The sequence below is a fragment of the Neoarius graeffei genome, chromosome 19, assembly GCF_027579695.1.
Source record: "Neoarius graeffei isolate fNeoGra1 chromosome 19, fNeoGra1.pri, whole genome shotgun sequence".
Classification (NCBI taxonomy): domain Eukaryota; kingdom Metazoa; phylum Chordata; class Actinopteri; order Siluriformes; family Ariidae; genus Neoarius; species Neoarius graeffei.
The window spans coordinates 29,322,223-29,348,780 of NC_083587.1; the positions used below are offsets into that span (position 1 = coordinate 29,322,223).

Consider the following 26,558-nt stretch of genomic DNA (forward strand, 5'->3'; position numbering starts at 1 on the left):
CTGCTCCTCATACTAATGACACTCGTCTACCTCACCCTTCCATTCTTTCATTCATCCCTCCATCCTTCCATAGAGCAATACACTGATTTTACTACTCCTTCAACTTTTAAGATATCTCTCTCTCTCTCTCTTTTTTTTTGCTTTGCAAGCATTAGTATTTCCTTCAGAAAATGCAAATCTATTTTTTTTTTAGTTTTCAGTCATGGGAAAGTCTTCAGGATGAATACACAAACGTGACAAGCAGTATATTTTTGTCTTATTGACTTCAAATTTGAAAAAAGGCTGGTGTGGGAATGGCTGTTTATATCCACTGTAGCAGAAATGATAACAGAAACTAACATGTGCTGCGTAACTAGAAATGGATAAAAGTTTTTTTTTAATATAATCATTTTGTTTCTTGAAAAAAGTGTTTGTCAGGATTCCTCTAAGCTTTTTTTTTAATTTATGTCACCATTTTAAGGTTTTCCTTTGTAAATAAAATAGTAATCATTAGTAACTTTGTTAGTTTCTAGGACCTTTGGAGCAGTAACATTTACTCAACTTCATGTCAGGCCACATGACACCACACCACCCTGTCATTGATTATTTTCCTAACTGCAATTCCTGAAACTTATTGAGAATGCACTTAGGTAATAAAATAATGTATATATTTTTTATCATTACATTTTTATCTGTATATTGTATAGTTGGCTTGTTCTTGGGATTTTTTTAAACTCTATTTTATGTTGCAGTGTGTCTTTTTCTTTTCACATGTCTGATAATGTGCTGCTGCAACAAAACAATTTCCCAGCTTGGGATTCATAAAGTAAAATCAATCTATCAATCAATCTATCAATCTCTATCTATCTATCTAAACCTATCAGCCATTAGCTTTGTACACCCGACTGAATTCTCAAACCGGAATTGATCCATAGTACAATAAATAGATGCACACAGAGGACGGTGTGTGTGTGTGTGTGTGTACCAGTTCACAAATCAATGTTTTATTAATTTAAACACAATCAAATAATAAATGTCAAAAAAATCTGTACATATCTTTTTTTCAGACACAACAAATGTTTGTGTGTTCACGACGAGGCCCACGTCAATATTTTTCCAGTTTGCATTATGATTGCAATATTTATTATTAAAAAAAAAACTTACTGTATAAAACATCTCCCATCTAATATGACCATGAACTAGCAGCAATATGTGTTACCCTGGGGGACAGGAGAAAGGAGCATAGTAAACGGGCAGATTTTATATGGGAGGGGGCAGATTTACGTTGTGGTGGCATTAAAGGGGCAGAATTTATTTGGGTCGGGGTTATGGGGCAGATTAAATGGGCAGATTTTATATAAGGAGATATTAATTGGGGTAGATTTTGGGTATTGTCGGTTAAAGACGCATATATTTGGGGTTGGGGGGATGGTTAGAGGGTTAGAGTTTAGACAGGGGAAAGGGGCAGCAGAACACTTCACCTTCAGGAATGAAGCAACACTGACGACGGAGCAGAAACCGGTCAGAAACTCACACACGGATTCAATTCCTGCTGAGGAAATTCACAGTCGGTAGCGCATGTGTGTTCTTGACCCCTTTGCGTCATTGTGTGTGTGTGTGTGTGTGTGTGTGTGTGTGTGTGTAGTGGCTTTCTTACAGTCCTTAGAGCTTTAAAGTTTCCCAAGTCCACAGTCTTATTTATCTAAGCACTATGAAGATTTTTTTTTCTCCCAACTACAGCAACATTTCCAAAAATCAAAATTAAAAAGACTACTTCATACAAAAATTACACTTAATGTACAAGAGTTTCTGCCTTTAGTGCCAGTACAAAAGATAACAAAACCTTGAAATATTGTGGAGGTTTGAGGTCTAATTGCTTTTAAACGTTAAACAGAAAAAGGAGTCAGTGGGGAGCGTACAGACGCTCGACTCAAAACTTGACATTCATTTTGATTATCACTTTCTTTTCTGATGTGTTTTATCCCATAAATACATGTATTTATTTCAAAATAAAATGCTACCGAGGTCCTGTAAATAAATACAGAAACTTTGACTAGCAAGGGAGGAAATAAAATAATAAAATAATCAATAAATCCGTAAACAAAATACGAAATCATTGACACTTGACATCCATGCTTTTGGTCATGACGAAAATTCTCAAGAAATCGTTCCGATCTACACTTAGACCATTAAGCGACACTTCGAGGCCCCGCACAAGTTCTTTGTGGTGCACTCTTGCCTTAGTGTACTTCCACCAAAAAAAAAAAAAGCACTGAATAGCATGAACTGTAGCTAAAGCAAAACAGGAAGGAATAGTCCAGTGATTAAAAATATACACACACGAAAAATCCGCCGTATTCTGTACACATCTGATTGTCTGAGCAAATGCAGATAAAGTTTTTCTTTCTTTTCTTTAAATTATTAGAAAATCCGTTTTCTTCTTCTCCATAAACGTCTTCTTGGAATCAAAGTACTCTGTATGGCGAGAAACACACAAAACAAAAAAGGCGATAAGTCTCTCGCAGGGAGGCGGCGCTCTCAACAAAGTGTCCGATTATAAATTAGAAGCGTAGGACATCCAGCGCAGTGGTTTCAAGCGAACCCGAGTAAAGAGAAGAGGGGAAATCACGCTGAATCTCAGCGGGATCGGAGTCTCACTAAGAGCCGAAAGCGATGTCGGTAGCTCTGGTTTCCTCACAGGTGTGAACCCTCGCAGAGTTTTTTTTTTTTGTTTGTTTTTTTCCAGAAAAAAATCCATAAAACATTCTGACGGCTTTTTCAGAAAGAAGCCGAGTCAATTCACAGTAACCTGCAGCTGCAGCGACATAAAAAGTCGCAATCCTCCAATCGAGCGCTCCGCCGAGGGCCGAGGTTTAGGGTTAAGACGAGTCGCAGGCCGATTTGCACTTATAACCTGCGTGTTTGCGTTTGTTTTCCCCAGTTAAGTGTGTTAACGTTCTGTCGTCGGTCCGTGCTGAGTAGAAGGAGTAGAGATGAGGATGTCACAGTGCTACAAATACTCCAAGTCCAGCGCGTGATGAAGAGCCATGAGGTCCGAATGACTGGAGATCCTCCAGAACGGCATGTTGTGCTAGAGAGAGAAATAAAAAACACCAATGAGCACATCACTGGGGGAAAAACAAAAAACAAACCTCTCATCACATTATGACGGAAATGTTACATATCACCCAGTGCTGCTGAGTTCTCAAATCTGATTGGTCAGAAGGTGCTGATTCATTTTCTTTAGTATAAATACACAGGTGATTATAGAAGATCACAGACACTGACTGGTCAAGAAATTCAGACTATTTCTCAATAATCACCTCGAGTGACTCGGCAAAATAGCGGCCAATCACTTTGTCACCGTAAGTGAGGAAGAATTACAAATGATGAAAGAAAATGCTGTTCCTAAAAGTACGAAAGATGCTACAAAATTTGGTCGAAAACTATTCAAAGGTAAGGTGGAACTGTGATTTAAGAAGAAGAAGAAACTTTTATTTGTCACATGCACACTCAAGCACAATGAAATTTCTCCTCTGCATTTAACCCATCTGAAGCAGTGAACACACACAAGTGAGCAATGAGCACAGACACATATCCAGAGCAGTGGGCAGCTATACTACAGCACCCAGAGAGCAGTTAGGGGTTAGGTGCCTCGCTCAAGGGTACTTTAGCTCAAGGCCACCCCATGTTAAACTAACCGCATGTCTTTGGACTGTGGGGGAAACCGGAGCACCCAGAGGAAACCCACGCAGACACGGGGAGAACATGCAAACTCCGCACAGAAAGACCCCCATTGGTTGCTGGGCTTGAATCTACAGTGGTGCTTGAAAGTTTGTGAACCCTTTAGAATTTTCTATATTTCTGCATAAATATGACCTAAAACATCATCAGATTTTCACACAAGTCCTAAAAGTAGATAAAGAGAACCCAGTTAAACAAATAAGACAAAAATATGATACTTAGTCATTTATTTATTGAGGAAAATGATCCAATATTACATATCTGTGAGTGGCAAAAGTATGTGAACCTTTGCTTTCAGTATCTGGTGTGACCCCCTTGTGCAGCAATAACTGCAACTAAACATTTCCGGTAACTGCTGATCAGTCCTGCACACCGGCTTGGAGGAATTTTAGCCCATTCCTCCATACAGAACAGCTTCAACTCTGGGATGTTGGTGGGTTTCCTCACATGAACTGCTCGCTTCAGGTCCTTCCACAACATTTCCATTGGATTAAGGTCAGGACTTTGACTTGGCCATTCCAAAACATTAACTTTATTCTTCTTTAACCATTCTTTGGTAGAATGACTTGTGTGCTTAGGGTCGTTGTCTTGCTGCATGACCCACCTTCTCTTGAGATTCAGTTCATGGACAGATGTCCTGACATTTTCCTTTAGAATTCACTGGTATAATTCAGAATTCATTGTTCCATCAATGATGGCAAGCCGTCCTGGCCCAGATGCAGCAAAACAGGCCCAAACCATGATACTACCACCACCATGTTTCACAGATGGGATAAGGTTCTTATGCTGGAATGCAGTGTTTTCCTTTCTCCAAAAATAACGCTTCTCATTTAAACCAAAAATTTCTATTTTGGTCTCATCCATCCACAAAACATTTTTCCAATAGCCTTCTGGCTTGTCCATGTGATCTTTAGCAAACTGCAGATGAGCAGCAATGTTGTTTTTGGAGAGCAGTGGCTTTCTCCTTGCAACCCTGCTATTCACACCATTGTTGTTCAGTGTTCTCCTGATGGTGGACTCTTGAACATTAACATTAGCCAATGTGAGAGAGGCCTTCAGTTGCTTAGAAGTTACCCTGGGGTCCTTTGTGACCTCGCCGACTATTACACGCCTTGCTCTTGGAGTGATCTTTGTTGGTCGACCACTCCTGGGGAGGGTAACAATGGTCTTGAATTTCTTCCATTTGTACACAATCTGTCTGACTGTGGATTGGTGGAGTCCAAACTCTTTAGAGATGGTTTTGTAACCTTTTCCAGCCTGATGAGCATCAACAATGCTTTTTCTGAGGTCCTCAGAAATCTCCTTTGTTCGTGCCATGATACACTTCCACAAACATGTGTTGTGAAGATCAGACTTTGATAGATCCCTGTTCTTTAAATAAAACAGGGTGCCCACTCACACCTGATTGTCGTCCCATTGATTGAAAACACCTGACTCTAATTTCACCTTCAAATTAACTGCTAAGCCTAGAGGTTCACATACTTTTGCCACTCACAGATATGTAATATTGGATCATTTTCCTCAATAAATAAATGACCAAGTATAATATTTTTGTCTCCTTTGTTTAACTGGGTTCTCTTTATCTACTTTTAGGACTTGTGTGAAAATCTGATGACGTTTTAGGTCATATTTATGCAGAAATATAGAAAATTCTAAAGGGTTCAGAAACTTTCAAGCACCACTGTAGAACCTTCTTGCTGTGAGGCGACAGTGCTAACCACTACACCACCATATCTATTTCAAAGCAAAGTATTTTGTATTACTCAGCAGAGATAAGTGACAAGTCTGTGCTGTGGTGTTATTACATTTGCATGCGGCTTTTGAAATTTGAAATAAATTATTTTTATATGATTTTTTTATATTTTTTTGAAAAAATAATCACCTGTGTATTTATACTAAAACAATTATCCACCTCAGGCTCAGTGAATATTGGTGAATAATAACCTCGACTTCATTATTATTCACCAATATTCACTTCACCTTCAGTAAATAATTGTGAAATAACAGCAGCTTTGACAGTAGTGATAGCTGTGCTTCAAATCCCAGGCTTTATTAAGGTGCATGTTCTAATCCGTTTCTATAGTAACAATGCCGAGACTGGGACTTTGCAGGGACTTGGATGATGGAGAGGGTTCTCAAGAAAAACATTTAACCATTGATATGGTGATGTTTTTGGAACATTTATAGGAGAGTCTCGAGGGTCAGGAGTCTCCAGTCAGTGCGTTTTCTATGATGCCATAGACATTCCACAATGTTACTCGTAACTATAAATGGATAAAAAGTATGAAATGTCATTTATCAATAAATAAAAAACTGTAATCATTGGCAAATTGCTGCAGTATGAGAGGAATAAAACACTTCAAGCTGTGCTCTTTTAGGAAAATAATCCACAATGGAATGATGTAATGCAAAGCATTTTTTTCCCCCAAAAAACTGTACCTTACTGTCCATTATAGAGTAGGTCATCTATCTAACTAGCACTTAAAGTCAGTTATTTGGACTATATCATTTGGACTATATAATTACAGTATGTAGCTATTTAACTACATAGCTACATCAGACAGCTTGCTCTGTTTATCTTGTATAATAGCTACACATTTCTACATTTCTAAATACATACTTCATCTATTGTTCAAGCAAATAAATGAATATTAGCTACCTCCCATGAGTAATGTATGGAAACGTATTGCTGCCACACCAGAAAAAGAAAAATGGATCAATATCATGTTATAACGTGAAAAGTTTATTGTTATAACAAGATATTTTCACATTATTACAACATACAAACTTGTCACGTGAAACTTTTCGGTGGATGATTTTGTTCTAAGTATGCGTAAGATATAGTACAACATTACAACGTAATAAGTTTGTATCTCGTTAGAACCTGAAAAACATCTTATGACAATAAACTTATGAACATAAACTAGCCATGTTTCCGGCAAAATATTTCTGAACATAGACTTAGTCTATAGTTCAACCAAATCTATGAATATTAGCTAGCTCCCAGGAGTAATGCTAGCCATGTTTCCATCTAGCTACCCTCCTCCATCCAGCAATTCAGATATATAATAAGTGGCAAAGTTTGTTTGTTTGTTTGTCTTGAGCTAACGTCGCCATTTCTTGATGGATTTTCACCAAATTTGGCAAGTAGGTCAGGGGATGACCCGGAATTTTGCAGATATAAACAAAATTCATATACGGGCCCCAGGGATGTTCCTGGGGGGCACAACATCCACTCACCCCCTTCCTCAATGCCTTTCACGTGACATTTATCAATGCAAACTCTTGACAGATCTTCACTAAACTTGGCATGCAGATACAGGAGGTAGCCACAATTTGGCAGAACTCAAAAATTCCATACTTGAGCCCCAGGGGGTCCCCGGTGGGCCCCTGGGTGGTGCATGTTTGGATTTTTGTTTGTCTTGGGTTAACGTCACCATTTCTTGACAGATCTTCAACAAATTTGACATGGAAGTCTGGGGGCAACCTAGAATTTTGCAAAACCCAGGCAATAACCTGCTAGTTGTAGATAATTGAAAGTATCCAACAAGCTAGAAGTAAAGACCTGAATGAAAAGCTGACCAGAAAAAAGAGCATACTAATTTTACTCATTTTTAATAGAACAGCAGGATGTTATACACATTGTTACAAAACATCAGGAAGCTATTGTGACATGTAATTTTAATATTGACAAAAAGTCTACACTATAATAGCAGCCTACAGTATGTCGAATATTACTTGTGTGTAGTGGAAATGTGAGGGTATCATTTGCACACAACAGTGTCTTTTACACCAATTTGGTGTATAAGGATAGAAAATTTACATTGTGATAGTTAAGGCTGTGGTCACACTACAGCTCGCAAATACTTGGCGATGAAAAATTAGTAGCACCGCCACCAAACGTGCAGTGCACGGCGAATGTTGTCTGAGCTTCGCGAGTTGTTTTTTGGTGTGTCTCTGCCTCGTGAATGGCCATAAATGCTGCAAAACATTTCCATGCATGCATTGAAATTTGGTGGCGATGTTTTTGTCGGCAAACTGACCAGCGAATGCTTGCAGATGGGATTGGGAAAACTCCCCGAAGCTCGGGAAAGCATCACCACCAACACGCCTTATTTTCATCGATAACCCATTGCAAAGCATTGCAATCTGTAGTGTGACCATAGCCTAAGAAAAGAAAGTGAGTTGGCAAAATAAACATGTTCATTTGAATATTTGTCCAATGAATATCCTTATAGCTAACTATTAAAAGAGTTAAAACATTTCCCGTCCTGTTAGCTATGATAAGATTTATTTCACATTGATAAATGGTTTGTAGTGCCGTGGAATAGGGACACAAGTTCTTGAACTTAAGCTAGAACCTAATTAGCTATTTATATTACTAGAAATTTTCCAGCTAGCTAAGAATACCAGTATGGGCAAGCATATTACAATATCCTTTTTTCATTCTTCATAAAACCTTTGCCATTTAATTTCTTTCCTTTTCCATGAATCTTTTTATTGGCATTAAAATGGAGTTGCAATGAGGAAGTAACAGGTATTTAGAAAGTTAGCAATTTAGCAAAAGTGGTAGCAAATGGTAGCATGTTTAAAAATCCTTCCTTCCACTTTCTTTTTCACAACTAGTGCTTTACTTCGTTCTTGTTCTCAAAGACATTGGTGTAACATGGATATTTTTAATGACTAACAATTTACTTCCTGTTATGCAAGCGGATTAATTCAAACTTTGAATGAATGGGTATTTTAATTTGAAATGTTTTGGTGCAAGAAAAAAAAAAGCGAGCAAATTTCCTTAATTGTTAGATGCATTTCTTTTCAAACATTTTAATGACCTCATTAGTAAAGTCGAGAAATTAGAAAAAGGAATTTGTAGCACTCTTGAGATCTCTTTTTTGTTTTGTTTTTTTTAAAGCTCTACTGGGAAAATAAGTATGAATGCACTGTACGGTCCAAACTTCCCTAAACACGACATTGCGAATGAGGCTTTGTTCTCCGAGAGACGCTGGGAGAAATATGAGTCTGCGAGAATGAAAGAAGCTTGTCAGGAGTCTTCAGTGCTTCCATTACTGCCTCTTATCAATGGTATAGCTTCTCTCAGGCATATGTTCCGCTTAGAGGAGCTTGCGCTGACCCTTAAAAGACTCTTTTTCTTTTTTCCTTTTTTTTTTTTTTGTTTTGTAAATTGTCTTCTGCTTTCAAGTTTTAAAAGCCAGAGATGTTATCTCTTCTTCACCTCAGCTGGGTTATTAAGCAGAGGGGGATTGTTTTGGGGATTCTTTAATGGACAAAAGAGGGGAGAAATAACGACAAAACTCTGACATCCGTCTATTATCTGATGCTATTCCGAGTGCAAATGAAGAGAGAATCTCCATACTTCATTCCCACAGGTGTACGGGACTGTCAAAAACTAATATGTGGAGATGTGTGAACATCCACATTCCTTGCATCGCTAATTGACAACATGCAACTAAATACTTGGCAGGATATAATAAAGAAGTGTGTCACCATGTAGGTTCATCTTTTGGATCTGTCTCTTACCTGTCAGGGAAATGTTTGTTCCCTCGGGTAATTAATTAGCTAACGAATATCTTCATCTTTTGCGGTTTATGGTTCGAGAGTTGAGTTTACATGAAAAACTTGGCAGGAACTCAGCACACAAAGGGCTTTTAGACAGTCAGCAGGTAATATAAATCCTTCAAATCCTCCTTTGAACAGCACAGACGAGAGCAAGTACAAGACCCGGCTGCTACTGCACCGTGTCGTACAACACATCAAAAGGCTTTGGCAGCCAAGCCGTTCCCTCATCTTCAACCCACAGAAGAAAAACATCCCACATTTCATCAAACAAAGATGTAAGCTTCTTAAACGCGTGCTCTGTTTATGGGCCGGTCTCTCGATCATGCCTGAAAGGACTTGTCTAGCGTTACACGCATTCATGCTGCTTCAGCTCAGCTCAGCAATGTATAATTATGCCATCTCGCCCCCTTTTTACACTTGAGCTGTCAGTGCTGATTCAATTGTGGAAGCTATTTTCTCGTTTCGCCAATGGGCTTTTTGGGAATAAATGGACGAATGTGAAAGAGACGATGGGGGGGGAGAGTTGAGCAGGGTCGAGTGAAGGGTTTCTCATTTACCTTTTTGGAGCTCTGCTCCTCTTCTACTCCGTCTCCCACCACCACATAAACAACTTTCCTCCCGAATCTCTGAATTACTCGCTCGAAGCAGCTCTCTTTGCCTGCGGAGAACAGAAACAGGTTTAGTGCTTCCAAACGCATCCAAGAGCCAGCCTTTTGTGAGAGCTCTCTAAATACGCAATAAGTTACACAAAATTACCCAGTGTAAACACTTAGCCGTAGCTTGGGGGATTCGATAAGATCAATGCCCAGATAAAAGTGGCCTGAAAAGCATTAAGTGTGTCTTTCTCCTCCCTAAACCTGGGACAAATGGAGTTTAACGAGCTAAATCAGCCTCACATGCTAATGTCAGGGTTTAGGGAGGCATGCAGCCCGCAACCAGAACCGGCTCTGCTCAGCGATGGCCCAAAAACCCATGGACTCCATGCTTAGAGTTTATTTTGCATTTGAAGAAGCGGAGGCAGGAGTGGAGGGGTGAGGGGGCAAAAATGTCCGTGTGGAATGACATAAATTTGCCGAAGTGGTTTCATATGCAGGCCTGAAAAAAAGGAGAGGCCCAGCTCAGGCCCAGCTCCAAGAAAATAATCCTAGCCTGATTAGGCCTTTTCCTTAGAAACCAACTTCAAACCTCTCGTGTGTCCGCCCCCTTCTGCAGTCTAAACCAATCCTGCGCCATGCGTCCGCTGATGTTTACACATAATAACATAATATCCTGATTGTTCTGCCCACAGGAACCTGCAGGTAGAGGAGCTATCACTCACCTATTTTTGTAGCGCTATAAATATTCTCGATTGGAAAAACTATTCCCAGTCCGTAGAGCAGCACTTTTGCGAGGGCAGGTATGAGCTGCGTCGTGGTCACTAAGATGTTCACACAATTTGACCTGGAATTGAAGCAGATAAAAGAAAGCATGATTTTCTTAGATTTTGGATGAAACTGCTAGCTAATCGTGTCACCATTAGTAACTCTGTAAATGTTCACAAAAATATATAATGTGTGTCAAATGTGAGGTTGGGAATGTATAGACTGAAGGACTATTCTGTAATTTTTTAGATTTATGTATCTGCACTCTCAATAATTTTCCTTACCTTGAGTGGATTAATGTTAGTGCTTTCAGTGCCAGTGTTAACCAGGAATCTGTCAAAGCTTCAATTTCTGCTCGCAGTTGCAGCCAGGCCTCCCTTTTGGCCGGACCCAGAAGTCCTGAAAACCAACAGAAAGTCTTGTTTGAGTTGGCCCGTTTTTGCAAACAACTCCAGAAATTTCAAAATTTAGCCCCAGCCCAAGTTGTAGGCTTGGTGGAAAAACCTCAGAGTGTTTTTGTTGACACGCATTTCCATTCCCCTTTCTCTCCTTCCAATCCAGCAATTTGCCTTGAGCATTTTTATTGTGGAATTACCTCCGACGTTGTTTTTGTAGGTGGTGTAAATTTCTTTTACTCGTCTGTAACGGAAGGCCAGCTTTCTCATCCAGTCCACTCCTCCTCTCACACCGGTCGCCAAACACAGGTTGGCACTGGTGGCGGCGGCATGAAAGCCATCCGTACTGAAGTTATACGTGCTATAAAAAGAGATAAATTAGTTTCAGATTATCATAGTGGACTGAGAGTACCACTACATTTGCACAAAAGTACAACTTGCACCAAATGTAGTCGATCAGCCTTGATGTTTGGTGTCTAAAGAACTAGACATTTATGGAAAAGCTTTTTGGTGACTTCCAAAATAAAGAAACAGCCTTCAGAAACCAAACGTCTTGTCTGAGCGACTACATTTTGCTGAAAGGAAAAACTTTGTAAATGTCATATTTGACCTTCTTTACCTCAGATCTTGACCGTTGTCATCAGAGGAAACGTCGTCAATGTGGACTTGATCACACTCCTGTAGAAAAAGCGCAGGAAAAAAACAGAAGACAGTCCAAATTAAAGTAGGCCGATTTGATTAATGGCTTACACGTGTGAAACTGGGTGCGATTTGGCAGCTCGGATCCATGTGAAGTGAGTAATGTCAACAACTGTGGAATTCCCATTTTGAAGCATAGAGCTCAGGGCGGAAAGCAGAAATCATGGCCTAAAACCACTTCCAGGCTTGAACCCCCCACCTGCTCGGTCTTAATAAAAATAAACACAATCATCAGGGGACTGAGGGTGTAGCCACTTGGGTACTAGTACTAGAGGGAAGAGCTTAATGCTTTTTCATCTATTACTAGATAAACATCAGCTGGGATGAGATCAGTGGGGCTTCAAAAACACTAATATAAGCTGCCAGTGTTTGCCACGTATCTAGTCATGGAATTCTTCTCGGTTGTGATAATGTGCTTTTAAACAGTCGTATTACACAAGTCATACAGTGGGTGACTTCCAGTTTCTGCATTAGCAAACTGTGATGAGACAAAGACAGAAAGCTGGATTAGAAACGTACAGTAGAAGAATAACCATCCAATGGTACCTATTTATTAATATAATAATTTAAAAAAACATTTACAGGTCTCATTAATGCATGACCTAAACAGGCATCCTAAAAAACAGAAAAAAAGGGTGGAATCGCTAAAATACAGGCTTTAATATGGGACAGTATATTGTACTAATTTAGTCATATTAGCTCAGCTAACCAGCTTCCTAAAGGATTAGCGACAGAGTAAGAATGGGAAATAAGGAAAATCGGAGTTTGTGATGTGGTTACATAATTAAGTTTGTGATTAGGTAACCGAATTTAACTTTCTGTCAAGTTCTGTATTGCATGGGAAGGTCCTGACATGAAACATCCAATATCTAAAATATCCAGCTGTAATCCAAGTTGCATGTTATTAACATTTTGTAATAAATGTTTAACGCGGGCGGCACGGTGGTGTAGTGGTTAGCGCTGTCGCCTCACAGCAAGAAGGTCCGGGTTCGAGCCCCGTGGCCGGCGAGGGCCTTTCTGTGCGGAGTTTGCATGTTCTCCCCGTGTCCGCGTGGGTTTCCTCCGGGTGCTCCGGTTTCCCCCACAGTCCAAAGACATGCAGGTTAGGTTAACTGGTGACTCTAAATTGACCGTAGGTGTGAATGTGAGTATGAATGGTTGTCTGTGTCTATGTGTCAGCCCTGTGATGACCTGGCGACTTGTCCAGGGTGTACCCCACCTTTCGCCCGTAGTCAGCTGGGATAGGCTCCAGCTTGCCTGCGACCCTGTACATACATGTCAACCTATACGGAATGTCCGTATTTTATACGGATTTGATTCAATAAACGTAGTATACGGGCGTACAAATAAAGTTATAGATTCTTTAAAAAACTTCAATATTTATTTAGAGCTATAATCAATTCCCACTATGATAAAAGAGCGCATAACATTTACAAACGTACTGTACACCACAGACAGCCAGTAAAGAGTCTTATGAAATCGCGCGTTATCTTGTGGTAGCGAGACTTCGTTCCACTTCTGATCATGCGCAGACCGCATTGCGAGAATCCCGCCAACCTTAACATTTTGTCTGAAACGCATATTTCCACCTGAGCGACTTTCAGTATGAAACGATTCTGAATGGGCACTCCGGCAAGATCAACACAGACACTTGCTGTGACATGCAGCCTCGTGAGGTATTGGTGCAGAGCGCTAAAAAAGCTGTCATGGAGTACAATTCAGAACATTAGAGTGACACTTTGTGTTTTTGTCAAACATTGGAGCTTTGTATTCATTCTGAAGGTTTATTGTTATTAATATTGAATAAAAAAGTAACTGGGATATATCATTGTTAATTATCATTCAAATTTTAGGTTAATTATTTTAATTTGCATCTTATACGGATTTTATAAGGGAAATACGGATTTTGGAGGTTGGTTATACAGGTTTGATTGATCAAAGGTTGACATGTATGCCTGTAGAACAGGATAAAGCGGCTAGAGATAATGAGATGAGATGAGATGTTTAACGCGTCTTTGTAAAAGGAAGGACAGACACGCTCGCTTTGTTGCAGGCCAATGACTAAATGAAGAGTATCTGTACTGTGCGGGATAATGAGCGCATCCATGCTCCTTTCGTTTTCTTGGAGAGGACGACGAGTTCCTCAGCTCTACACTGACGCTAACGCAAACCAGACTTTCTGCTAAATGTAACATACTAGAAAAATTGAACCTGATGCTAACCGCCAATGAAATTATGACCTCTGATTGCTGCCGAGCCACACACTAGCATGGCCCGAGGCGTTTTTGTGTAGAGTGCAGACTGAAAATCTGTTATTAGTTTTCCATTTATAGCCCCCCCCAACACACACACACACCAACCAACCCACCCACTCTTCCACTTGGAAGAGCCATGAATGTTTGGGAGTTCTGCCTGGACATTATGATCCAACAAATTTCAGATGGGATGGAAAGGCAGGATTGCAACATTCAGCTGCATTAGAGGATAAAAACGGAGACGCTAAAATGAATATATGAGCTAAATTCAACCCAGGATAGCTTTTATATTCTTGTTCAGTATTCGATAATGACCTCTTTCAGCAATCAGCTGAACGTGAATAACAGTTTATGACTATTTTGCTGGAGGTTCGTAAATTCCTTTTCTAAAATTTCCTTTAAGATGTTCAATAAAGTTTCGTCTGTTAAGACACCAAAGAAAACATGAACAAAAGGACTTCCTTGTTTTAACTCAATCCAAACCTGGCCAAATGCTGACGTTATTGCATTCCTGGCTAATGCTAGAGCAGGCTAAGGGTAAAAGGGGCTTTAGACCGTAAACCTTTTTTATTTTACTGGTTCCCCTCCGAACAAATTTTTCATCTCCCCGGATTTGGGGGGAGGGGGGATGGGGACGCACGAAGAAACTCAAACCAGCTGTTCTTTAACAGAATTAAAATCTTGACCTCGAGAACCTTTGCTCTAATGCGGGCCTTCTCTCCCAGAGAGTCTCCAGATCCAAAGAGGAAAAGACTTTGACCCAGTGGCCTTCTGCTCCTCTCTAGGGCTCCGTGGACTCAGATAAGGGGAGGAGGGATGGTAGATGGAGGGAGCAAGGGAGTGATCGAGGGAGGGGTGACCTCACATGGAGATTTCGGAGCATTATGGGTCCAGAAGATGGACTGCCTACTGAAGCTGCTCAAGCTGTTTGTGTAATCTGTTTCAGCAATGGATCCTTAATACTTGCAAAGTACCAATTTGTCATTGGGAGAAGCAGCAGCTTCGGACAGGCTAAAATCATTACAGGGGAAAAATGTCTAGTCCTCGTTCACAAGTAGCAAAAAAAAGAGCTAGAATATAGAAGTAGAAGTAGCATGACGAGAACTTTAATCGGGCTTCTTCTGAGGCTACACTTAAAGAAAACAAGCAAAAAGATTTAAAATGATCTCAATATTAAGTCAACTATCCAGTCTCTAAAATTCCAGTTAGCTTATTTTGAGAACACTCCCTTACCCTGAGCAATTTGAAAAATGCTAAGAGTGTCTTTAAAATGCGTTGAATCCAATAGCCGATGTCATCGCATGCTTACATGGCCTATTTATTTATTCACTCTACCAGTACACACAATTAAATATTGCATTTCAGACCGCCAGACCTCCACGAAATGAAAAAAGCGAGGGAGAAAAACAGAAAGAACGTAGCAAGCTCCGACAATCACCACGCACAGCGGGATTTCCCATAAACTACTTGACTGCTGAGAGTCTTACAGAAACTCACGAGACTCATTATTCGTTCTTCTTAAGCACTCGTAAACACTGTTAAGCCTAAATGAGCAGGAATGGATGAGCGGTAAGTGCTTTAACAGGCCATGGTGCACATTTAGTACTGAAGCAGAGGCACGGGAATTCTGAACACACACACACACACACACACACACACACACACACACACACACACACACACAGACTTGTTAACATTTTAATAACACTTCAGAGCATAGCCAGTTGTGGGAAGATGAACACTGGGACCAGTCTTGTTTACTGTCATCTGATAAATAGAAAACATGAACTTCACAGACAATTAGCTGTAATACAAAATGGGAAGGAAAAACAAGATAATAATCTAACAAAAACGTCAATAATAATCTCACAATTTACATCATATTCATGTAGTTGTAACACCATCTCCATATTCAAACTCATGACTGGCTGATCCCAGCCATTTAGCATTGTCTAAAGTTAGCACCGCTAAGACCAGCAAAGATATACTCGTGTTTTTTCAAGTTTGTTTAAAGACTAAAAAATATGAGTATTTGATTTTAGTGTTACAAAATTATACATATTAAAGATACTGCATATTCATTTATTTCTCCAGAAGCTATTTTTTTATGCTAGCTGTATGCTAGCTAGTTGCTTAGGTAACTGATATCTGTGGGGTTTTGTTTAAGTGTTTATTTATTTAATTAATAGAGATATCCATAAAGAGTCATTGATTTTTGTGTGACAAAATTATGCATATAAAAGATACCATATATTCATTTATTTCCTCAGAAGCTAGGGTTTTTTTATGCTAGCTGTATGCTAGCTAGTTGCTTAGGTAACTGATACAGTATGTGTGGGGTTTTGTTTGTTTATTTAAGTGTATATTTATTTAATTAATAGAGATATCCGTAAAGAGTCATTGATTTTACTGTGACAGAATTATACATGTACAAGATACTGTATATTCATTTATTTCTCCAGAAGCTAGATTATTTTTAAATGCTAGTTGCATGCTAGCTAGTTGCCGAGGTAGCTCATATGTGTGGGGTTTGGTTTATTTATGTAATTGTTTATTTATTTATTTATTTATTTATTTAACTAAGTAATGGTGTATTGAAGGTTGACAAGACACATAGTCATTTGTATGAAGTGGAATGAACAAATGAAGAAAATGATCTAGTTTCAAACTACTTTAGTAAATAAAGCATGGTATTACAGGTAAGGAGGACATTTTATTATCCATAATATGCTGATACATACAACAGATATTATGATTCATTATATATATATGGTACTATTAGAAATATCAGGCTTATTGCAGAAAAACAAACAAACAAAAAAGTGGCATTTGATTCACTGTACGAACATTACGGGGCTATATTATTGTAATAATAATGACTTTTTCAGTGCTTGTCCATATACATTTGGGTATCTGGAGCCTACCAACCCACAAACTCTGAAATAAGACGCCCAGTCAGTTTCTTTTGTTCTGCCTTTTTCAGAAAACATGATCTTCAACAAGCTGTTCAGATCTGTCTCTCCTTTCTATGTCACAAGGGGAGCATCATTACAAATACACCGCCCCCCTCATCTGAGTATCCCCATTTGTGGCTTGAGAGTTGCCTTGCAAATGAATATTCATAAAGAAAGTGCTACCTGATTGGCCAGTGGAAGAGTGGGGTGGGAGGAACAGTGGCTCATTATCATTTAAAGGAATAGGCATTCAAATCAGTCATGTTCAACAGGGCTGTTTAGACAGGGTGAGAAGGGAGCTGTGGTGCTTTATCCTTGTGGTGTTTTGACTAAAACATATCACAGACATTTAATTAAGACCCGAGGGAACCATGTCAACTTGTGGAAAAGGGCTATAATATGTCACCTTTAATACACTCACAGCCCTCTTTATTATTATTAGTGCTGTCAAGCGATTAAAATATTTAATCGCGATTAATGTCACGACTGTCATAGTTAACTCGCGATTAATCGCAATTTAATCGCACATTTTTGTCACATGAAAAACCATCGTAATTCTCTTATCAGCATAAAAAAGTGAATGGGCTTGCTTTGTACCAATGTTTTTTTTATTGCAAAGCATAACACGTCTTGACACAGCCACTGCAAAGTAAAACCTAAGCCGAGCACCGGGGCTAGCAAAAGAACCATGAGTGAAGTGATTTACTGCTTGAGTTAGTCTACAACTCTAATCAGAGAGACAGGTTACACAGTGACGGTAGGCTTGACATGCTTGATTATAATATAAAGTACACTATTATATTAACTTTAAGTTGTTTGTTGATAAATAATGCATTGAATCTGATCTTTACTGTTTCAGCTCACTTAACATATTTTGTACTTTTACACTTTCTGCCTGTTGATGCGTCGCGCTGTCCAATCAGAGGCGGCCAAATTTGCATATTACAGGAAGGATTTCTGGGATAGCATTGAGTTTACAGTTCAGAGGGATCTGGCTTCTTTAGACACTGTCTTCTTAAAACTGAATAAATATTTAAAAAGAGCCAAATGAGCCAGTCTTTTGAACGGCTCTTTTCAAAGAATGGATCACAAAGATGCGGATCCCATCAAAGAGCCATAAATCTCATCTCTACTAGCGCGCCCTGCCCGCGCTGGTTCTTTGGGGGAGGAGGGCAGAGGACTCTGGCTGTGCGGGGCGTGGCATTACAGTCTAGCTGCTATCGTTTTTCTAAGCAAAGTCTCTGTTCCAAGTTCCTGGCAGTTTCAAAAGCTTATGAAAAACCTACATCATGTCACAGAGCGTTAATCTCGCGATAAAAAAATTATCGCCATTAAAATTGAGTCAAGTTAATGCGTTAATAACGCGACATTTTTGACAGCACTAATTATTATTATTATTATTATTGTACACCAGCTAATTAATGCAGTTATCTAATCAGCCGATCATGTTGTAGCACCTGTGCAATGCATCAAATCATGCAGAGCTTCATGTGATCGCAGTGACTTCGATTGGGGCATGGTTGTTGACTGACGTGAGTATTTAAAAAACGGATGATCTCCTGGAATGTTTCCAAGGTGGAAAACTCTTTTGTTGATGAGAGCACTCATAGGAAAATGGCCACACAATTTCAAGCTGACAGGAAGGCTAGGTTCAATGTATTATGGATTCTGAGATGGTTGTAAAGAATGATTATTTGGGTTATTTGAAAAAAAAATGATTAGTTAGTGCTAGTCATATCTTTACTGCACAGACACTCGTCGTCCAAAATTAAAACCTTCTTCACAGGTTTAGATCCATCCCCGCTACCTGCCTGCCTCGTGTATGGCTCGAATCACCAAGATGAAAGGCATTTTAGGTCACATAAACTATAAGAATCCTTAATACTAGTAAACTGAATGACAGTTATCATATACTGCATGCTGCTATGAGAAGAAACAGTATGTAGTAGTGGAGTATGCAGTGTACCTTCTGAACACAGCCTGAAAAAGCTACAAATCTGATTAAGATGATGTACTTTGAGATAGCAAAGGCAATAAAAGAGCAAACTGAATCACCCAATTTCAGCTCTCGCTGTTCTCGCTGCGTCCTCGGCTCTTCCTTCACTGAGCAGCGATCTTCACAAACCCTACAATCACCCTTAACTCACTCCACATGTTCCTACTGTAGACTGTACAAAGATCCTCCTCTACGGTCCATACGTAATTACTTCCTAAGCAAACAATTTGTCTTTCTGTTTAATTCATCACATTTTCCCCTCATCTCGTTCATTTTCGACCGTCTGGCAGGCCTTGTCCTAACAGACAGACATGACAGAATGAAAAAGCACACACTTAAACACGGGAACTCAAACAAAAACTATAAAATAAACACCTAAAAATCACCTTCTCGCTGTTTCTCATTCACTGTTGGGATTTTTTTTTCCTCTTTCAGTTCACCCTCTGAAAAAAGCTTCTTTTTTTCAGCGTGACTATCAGAGGCTCCTTTGTTCCTCTGTCGTCTGTCATTAAGCAATCAGGCCGATTCTTCCTGTTGGCCAGAGGAAGGATTTTTGCTACTGACGGCTCAGAGGAGAGCTGCAGTACGTCAAAAAAGAAGAAAATGATTATTTCAAACTACAAAAACCTGGCTTTTCCCTCTTGTCCTCGAAACATCCGTATTGCATTACTCTTGCTGGCTGCCTCCGTTTTTCCTCATTTTTTTCTTCCCCACACAGGAGGAAAAAGACCCAAACCAGACGAGAGTCTTAGCCGAAGCCGCTGATGCTTATGTCTTATATAAACACAACAGCACATGCCACTCGTGACACGTATCTTTATTTCTTTTATTGTACATTTATGTTGTTATTATATTACATACTTTTTCCTTATCTGATGGGAATGTATTTTGGCTCAGAGTACCAAGAGATATTCAGTGTATCTTTGTATAAATGAAGGTTCGGACTCAGAATCTGATTAATTGATTCTGTAGATTCAAATTCACCTCCATCACCTGCACAGATATGGCTGGACTACTGGGGTTTTTTTTGTTGTTGTTTTTTCATGTATATTAGGACATTATTTTTATATTTCTTCACCTGACATTATACATTTGTGTTTGCACTCTTTACACCATATAAGAATCAAGTTTCTGGTTCTATGATTCAGTTGAGTGATTCAAATGGGATTGCTGTATTTATAAAGATTCTGATTGTAAATCCAATATGATTCATATTTCTAATTTATGATCCGATTTTGATTCCTATTCAAATCCTTGCTGTAATTTTCCTGCATAGCTGGTAAACATAATCAAAGAAGAGCATAAAGAAGTATTTCCTGATGAAATGAAATATACTGATTCAGATCTTTCTCATTGTATTCGTATCTGACTCACACGATCACCTCAAGTAAGTGTTTCAGATTTTAAATCTGTTTTTCATTCTGTTTTTTTATTTGAAATGAATGCTGAATTTTATACTTTATTCTTTAGTTAAAATTATGTTCAATGTTTTGATGTTGATTCTTTTACTGATTCAGATCCTAGTCTTGATTCGGATTCTAATTCCTGTATCCTAATAGACTCAATTTCAGATTGTGATTCTGATCGTCCTGACCATGTATTATGTATGTAATCTGTGTATGACATAAGATTCTACTTCTATGAACAACTTCTTATTTTTAAATTTTGTCACATGACCTGAGTCGATTCAATTTTTTGGATTCTGGCTCTTCTTCTGATTCTGTCTCTGTGACTCAGGTAAGCGAGCCAAGAAACAAAAGTGCGGTGTGAGCGATTACGGCCATCATCACAGCATTCCTCCGAGTCCACAAGCTCGGCCCATGTGAAAAAGCCGAAGCCACGGTTCGCAGGTTCTCAATGCAGCTACTCCATTCGCAAAGTCTGTCATCTCTAAGGGGGGGTCGTGACCCCGAAATTTACCTTCCACACCCCATCACCCCACCCATCCCAACTGCTGTGGGGACAAAATGAGGGAGGGAGGAAGAGAAAGAGAGAGCTTACCTGTGGGTCAGATACAGGATATAGAAAACAAAGGAAGTTCTTCAGACCCACTTCATTCCAATCCACAATTCGTGCTTGAATAGTCGTGGAATTTAAACACACACCAGCACATATACGCAAAACAACTCAGTGGAAACATGGGCATCATGAAACTGGAAATAAGGAGGGGGAAAAATCTCCCAGGCAAGACTATGTAGAAATGCCTTGAAATGCTTTTTTTTTTTTTTTTTAAATGCAATTTAGCATAAAATTGAGGAATAAATGTTTTCTTTAAGAGTGTACAAGGCTATGAAAGCAGAATGACTGTGTGGCAATTAAACACACCGGTTATAACTGACCTTAAAATAAACACATCAATAAACAACTCTGCTCTAAATCCAACGTCCTTTATTTCACCTCTCCCAAACAAGCAGGTGTTAAACATCGAGATGAAAAACACACCAGACGTGTACGTTCTTATTGCCATCAATTAGCTAGTAATGTTATGTTTTTCCCTAGAACCTGTGGTGTTATCCGGCTGTGATTATGTGGTACGGGTAGTGTGTGTGTGTGTGTGTGTGTGTGTGTGTGTGTGTGTGTGTGTGTGTGTAGGAGGGGGGCATGTTGAGAGAAGATAGACAGGGCTGCCTTTTGAAGGCTCGACTTTCTCTCTTTAGTCCTTCCAACAGACCCATGAGGGCTGCCGTGTCTAGACACAAAAAAATACACATTAAAATCCGCAGAGTCAAATCCAGTGCCTAAACACACACACACACACACACACACACACACACACACACACACACACACACACACACACACAGAGTGTGTAGGGAAAGTTATGATAATGACTTATTTCACTTTCAAAAGAGTTGCTCTTCTATTTTGATAAGCTCGGAGGACTTTGTGGAATTATGGGGGAACGTTAGGATGCAGTGCAGGTCACTGAGAGGTGTGATAGAAAAAAATAATAGCGATGCCTCGAGTGGTGTTTCGGTACAGAAGCTCAAGGAACAAAAGAGAGGAACTGGTTCAATAATTTACAATAAATAAATAAATAAATAAATAAATAATCCATATGTCAGGCTGAAAAAAAATATATATATAATAAGCAAAAAACTTAAATGTGATATAAAGACTAGGATCAATGTGTTCAATAATAATAATAATAATAATAATAATAATAATGGAAAATGTATCATCTTCACTACAGGAACAATCAACAAATTTGAAATAATCCTTATCTTCACTACTACATTAGAATAAAAGAGCCACAGCTTTGCCATGTCATCGCGTTCTTCCTGTGTGTGTGTGTGTGTGTCTAATTTAAACCATGCCCAGCTCAGGCAGGGAACTCCGTCCTACAGGCGGTCTCATCTTATTTTTACCCTCAAACCTTCCCCTGCAGACAGAGAGCAGGGCAGAATATGATGCGCACTTAACGTCCTCCAACGTCCCACACACACTCACACTCTCACACACTCTCTCTCACACACACACAGAGTGGAATGCTTTCATCCCAACACACCCTCGCTTCACTCTCAGGTAGTTCACAAGACTCTCACAAGATTTATAGAGTGGGAGACTTTTTCCCCCCCTTTAGGAAGAGGTGAGAGATTGGGGTTTGAAATCAGCTATAGAAAAATGCACAGGTACAGCACCAGTCAAAATTTTGGACACACCTTCTAATTCGTTATTACTATTAAATAAAAGTCACTTCATGTCTTAAAGTAATGATGGATGTTGTTTCTCTTTACTTAGTTGAGGGTTCTTGATATAATATGGATTACTACAGTTGTGCTATTTATAGGGCTATTTACTGTATTGTTATTATTTACTATTTATTGTTTGATCTCAAAATGCAGAAAATTGCACTAATTACCTTTTGACGAGGCAGTTGTTAATTGAAAAGCATTCCAGGCGACTACCTCATGAAGCTGGTTAAGATAATGCCAATAGTGTACAAAGCGTCATCAAGGCAAACACTGGCTACGCTGAAGAATCTAAAATATGAAACATATTTTGTTTCTTTAACACTTTTTTGTTTACCACATAATTCCATATATGTTCCATATGTTATTTTATAGTTTTGATGTTTTCAGTGTTGTTCTACAACATGGAAAATAGGCAAAACACAGAAAAGCCTATGAATGAGTAGACGTGTCCAAACCTTATATGTAAATATATAAAAGGTGAATTATGAGAGATACAATTCAAGACACACAAATACTCAAATCAGCGTGTCACTAATTATTTCACAGATTGTTTTATTGTCTAATAAATACGTCTAAATTAATGTCTATTTTCTAATCAAATTTCTGGCCTAATCTTTAATTAATAAAATCAAATTAAATAACAGTTTTAAAATCATTACTACACAACATCAATCCCTACGGTACTGTCCGAATAATTTCCAAGTTTTGCTCTGCATCTTGACATAGTTATTTCCTCCAAACATCTTTCTTCCAGAGGAAAAAAAAAACAGAATATTGCAGATTCAATCAATACACAGATCACGTTGCTGACGAGTGTTTTATGGATTCATCTTGTCTTTGTAAAATATTAATAATTAAGTGGTAGAAAATAGTATCCATTTCTCCACACACTTTATTATCTTATAGCTAGGAGTGGCATCAATATACCGAGGGTTTGTGTTGATTCAGTGTGTGTGTGTGTGTGTGTGTGTGTGTGTGTGTGTGAGCGCACGTGTGTGCCTGTAACTGATCCCCACTGACCAGCTCGGTATGCCCTCTTTCTTTTTATTCCTTTCCTCTGCATCGTAACTTTAGTATTAGCCACACACACACACACACACACACACACACACACACACACACACACACACACACGCTTAGAAGCAACAAAACATCAGCACTCTCGATCTATGTATATACTGCATGTATGGAAAGATAACTATAGACATTGAATATTTCCAGGCTTAATTTATACACACAGTATATAAGCATAAAAAAATTTCTATGCGTAGGATACAATATACAAAACTACAAAACTTCTATGTGTAAGGATAAGGATAATACCAAGATTAAAATATTTATTCACTAATTTTATCAGGAATGTATGAACCAGAACTGATTTTAAAAAAGTTCCTGAAATCATAACATTTTCATAATTTTTATGGAATGGTTGATATTTTGTCTGTTTTAAAATAACTGATTTATTTTAAAATAGACACAATGTATTTATACCAAAAATATTTTTATATCCACCAGAGGCACACACAGCGTTAACAAAACAATATCTAAAAAAAAAAAAAAAGTCATAAAAGTGCATTAGTTGTGGAATATTATATTCTTCTGCAGCCAAGCCTTCATGCTTTGGGTATTCTGAGTAATACACTTGCATGTGTGTGTGTGTGTGTGTGTGGTAGCAGTGGGGTTTCCCTTTATGGCTCTGACTAAATTAGATATAGCATACACATTTCGACAGAGCCATAAATACAGACCTGCTGTGGTGTTGTTTACACTGAAGGAGTGTATTCACTTGTGTTTCGATGAACCCTGCAAAAAAATGGAACTGGCCAACCAAAGACATGCAGGGCTCACCGCAAAAGAACAGCGTAACTCAAATCGTGCTGAAAAATGAGAAAATAGCGCATGCATCACTCCCATCACTCCTTTGCTGTCAAACCGTGTTGTTGAGAATCTGCCCCTAGTTTTAAAAGAACCATCCTTGGCTTTAGACCTGTCAGAACGAGCCGTAATAATTCCCTCATTGAGATAAAGCAGAGCGACGAAACTATGAGCATTCGAGCCATTTTTCTAAGAGGTTCCCGCGCTTGAGCTGCCAATTCATCCACGGGCACATGAAACAGAAATCAAAATACGGGACAGATGTTAAAGCCACATTGAAGCTTTTTGTCACAACCCCATTTTCGTACTTCTCAGAAAACGGCACGGGCGCGTCTATTAAAGTGAAGTGCAGTTCGCTCGATCCATTCTGGCCAAACATACGGGAATATTTAACAGCCAATTGCTGCCTATTAACTTTGATCGCACGACTGTGGCTCGGCTGTCTTGTGCAGCACAAACATTTTCTTTCTACCCGCTCGTTTCTTTTTTTTTTCCTCGTCGTCCGAAAAGGTCGGTGACTAATGAAACTTGGCAGCTCACTTCACACTTAAGTATGAAACAAAACATTTCCTCTCTTGCAGGGTCAGACGCGAGCAGGACGTGAAGGAAAAGCTTGTGGGTCAGCGGTGTTGGATTAGAGAGAGAGAGAGAGAGAGAGAGAGAGAGAGAGAGGAAGGACTGGGGTTTGGTTAGTTTGTCTTGAATGAGAAATAAGAAATGACATTTTGAACAAGAAATGGGTATTGTGCAAAGCGTTAATCTGTGCTTTAACGCCCCTGTGATTAGCGTGAGTAGATAATCGGTCGGTTATGTGTTAGCCTACAGGCCTACCACGAGCCTGTTCAACAATCGCAGGAGCAACTTATTTTTTTTTTCCATAATAATTCCATAATTCACCACAAGTCTTTCCCAAAAAAGTCTGAAAAACAAGCTAGCTAGCTTTAGCTAGCCACCTAGATAATGTAATGCTCCGTTCAAATGGAATTGTGTGTTCAACAAGTTATTTCACACAAACCGCACACTTTTGACCTATTCACAATTTCAGAAGATTGTATAATACCTTTGAGTTTAACATTTGTAATATAATGTGGCTGTTTCTCCAGTTTGGTTAGCAGTCAATGCTAAGTACAATTACAGTGTGATTTTAGTCATACAGAGTATTTTCTTAGTAAATTATCAACACATCTGAGGAAAATGTGGATATTTTTGACAGTTTTGTCTTGTTCACATGGTCACTGTGCCTTTCCTTGTCCAAAAAAAAAAAAAAAACCACTCAATGGTTTCATGCTAACTTGTCAACTCATTATTTAGCTTATAATCAGTGTCTGTATTTCCCAGTTGCCTAGCAACAGTGGTCTCACAACTTTAACAATCTGAATGGCAAATCATAAGTTTCGCTTTTCAGTGTTTTGTTTGTGTCACAGTCTGAGCACCAAGGGCAGCTTTTTTGTTGTTAGACATAAGAAAGTATAACAATGCACTCTATTTTAAGTCGAAGAGTATATGGGTCGAAAAGTAAGCTAACATTCTTACCACACTACCAACTGGAGGCAAATTTGACCCAGCCAGTCAAAGTTTTACCCCTCACTGGGTAAGCAGACAGACACGCACACAGGAACTACCCCTGGGGGTAGATTTTACACCGATCTGTATGAATCAGGAGAATGGGAGAATGGGGGTCACCCCAAACCATGACCAAGAGGGGCGGATAGCATCGCAGCATGACACATAGGCACTCCGAGCCCATAGAGAAACACTAGACACTGACAAATTGCCCTAGCCGGACAGGGGAGGGGTGAAAGGGGGCAAAAGTGTTGGGGGAAGGGGGGACAGTGAGACTGACAGGACATGTAAAATTCATCATGTCCCTCGGGCTCTGAGGTCATACATCATGGCTCAGGAACTTTTGTGCCATTAAACGGTTGTTGCTGCTAAGCTGCATAGCGTAACTTATACACTGTGTTGTGACTTATCTTGTATGTGTGTTCATAATGTGTGGTGCTCATAATGTAATGAATACAGTCTGTT

At 39.2% G+C, this 26,558-nt stretch overlaps 1 protein-coding gene across 5 annotated transcripts in view; it reads right to left on the reverse strand.

The window, feature by feature from the left end:
- Nucleotides 1-986: 986 nt before the first annotated feature.
- eya1 (EYA transcriptional coactivator and phosphatase 1) overlaps nucleotides 987-26,558 on the reverse strand; it is a 76,811-nt gene continuing 51,239 nt past the window's right edge. For all 5 annotated transcript variants that reach the window (XM_060899965.1, XM_060899963.1, XM_060899967.1 and 2 more), the window contains exons 12-17: nucleotides 11,676-11,734; nucleotides 11,257-11,417; nucleotides 10,946-11,060; nucleotides 10,619-10,740; nucleotides 9,858-9,958; nucleotides 987-3,070 (exon numbers count right to left, since the gene is read on the reverse strand). In XM_060899965.1, the coding sequence (XP_060755948.1) occupies nucleotides 2,990-3,070; nucleotides 9,858-9,958; nucleotides 10,619-10,740; nucleotides 10,946-11,060; nucleotides 11,257-11,417; nucleotides 11,676-11,734 (639 nt within the window). In that variant the 3' untranslated portion in view covers nucleotides 987-2,989. The remainder of the gene's footprint in view (nucleotides 3,071-9,857; nucleotides 9,959-10,618; nucleotides 10,741-10,945; nucleotides 11,061-11,256; nucleotides 11,418-11,675; nucleotides 11,735-26,558) is intronic.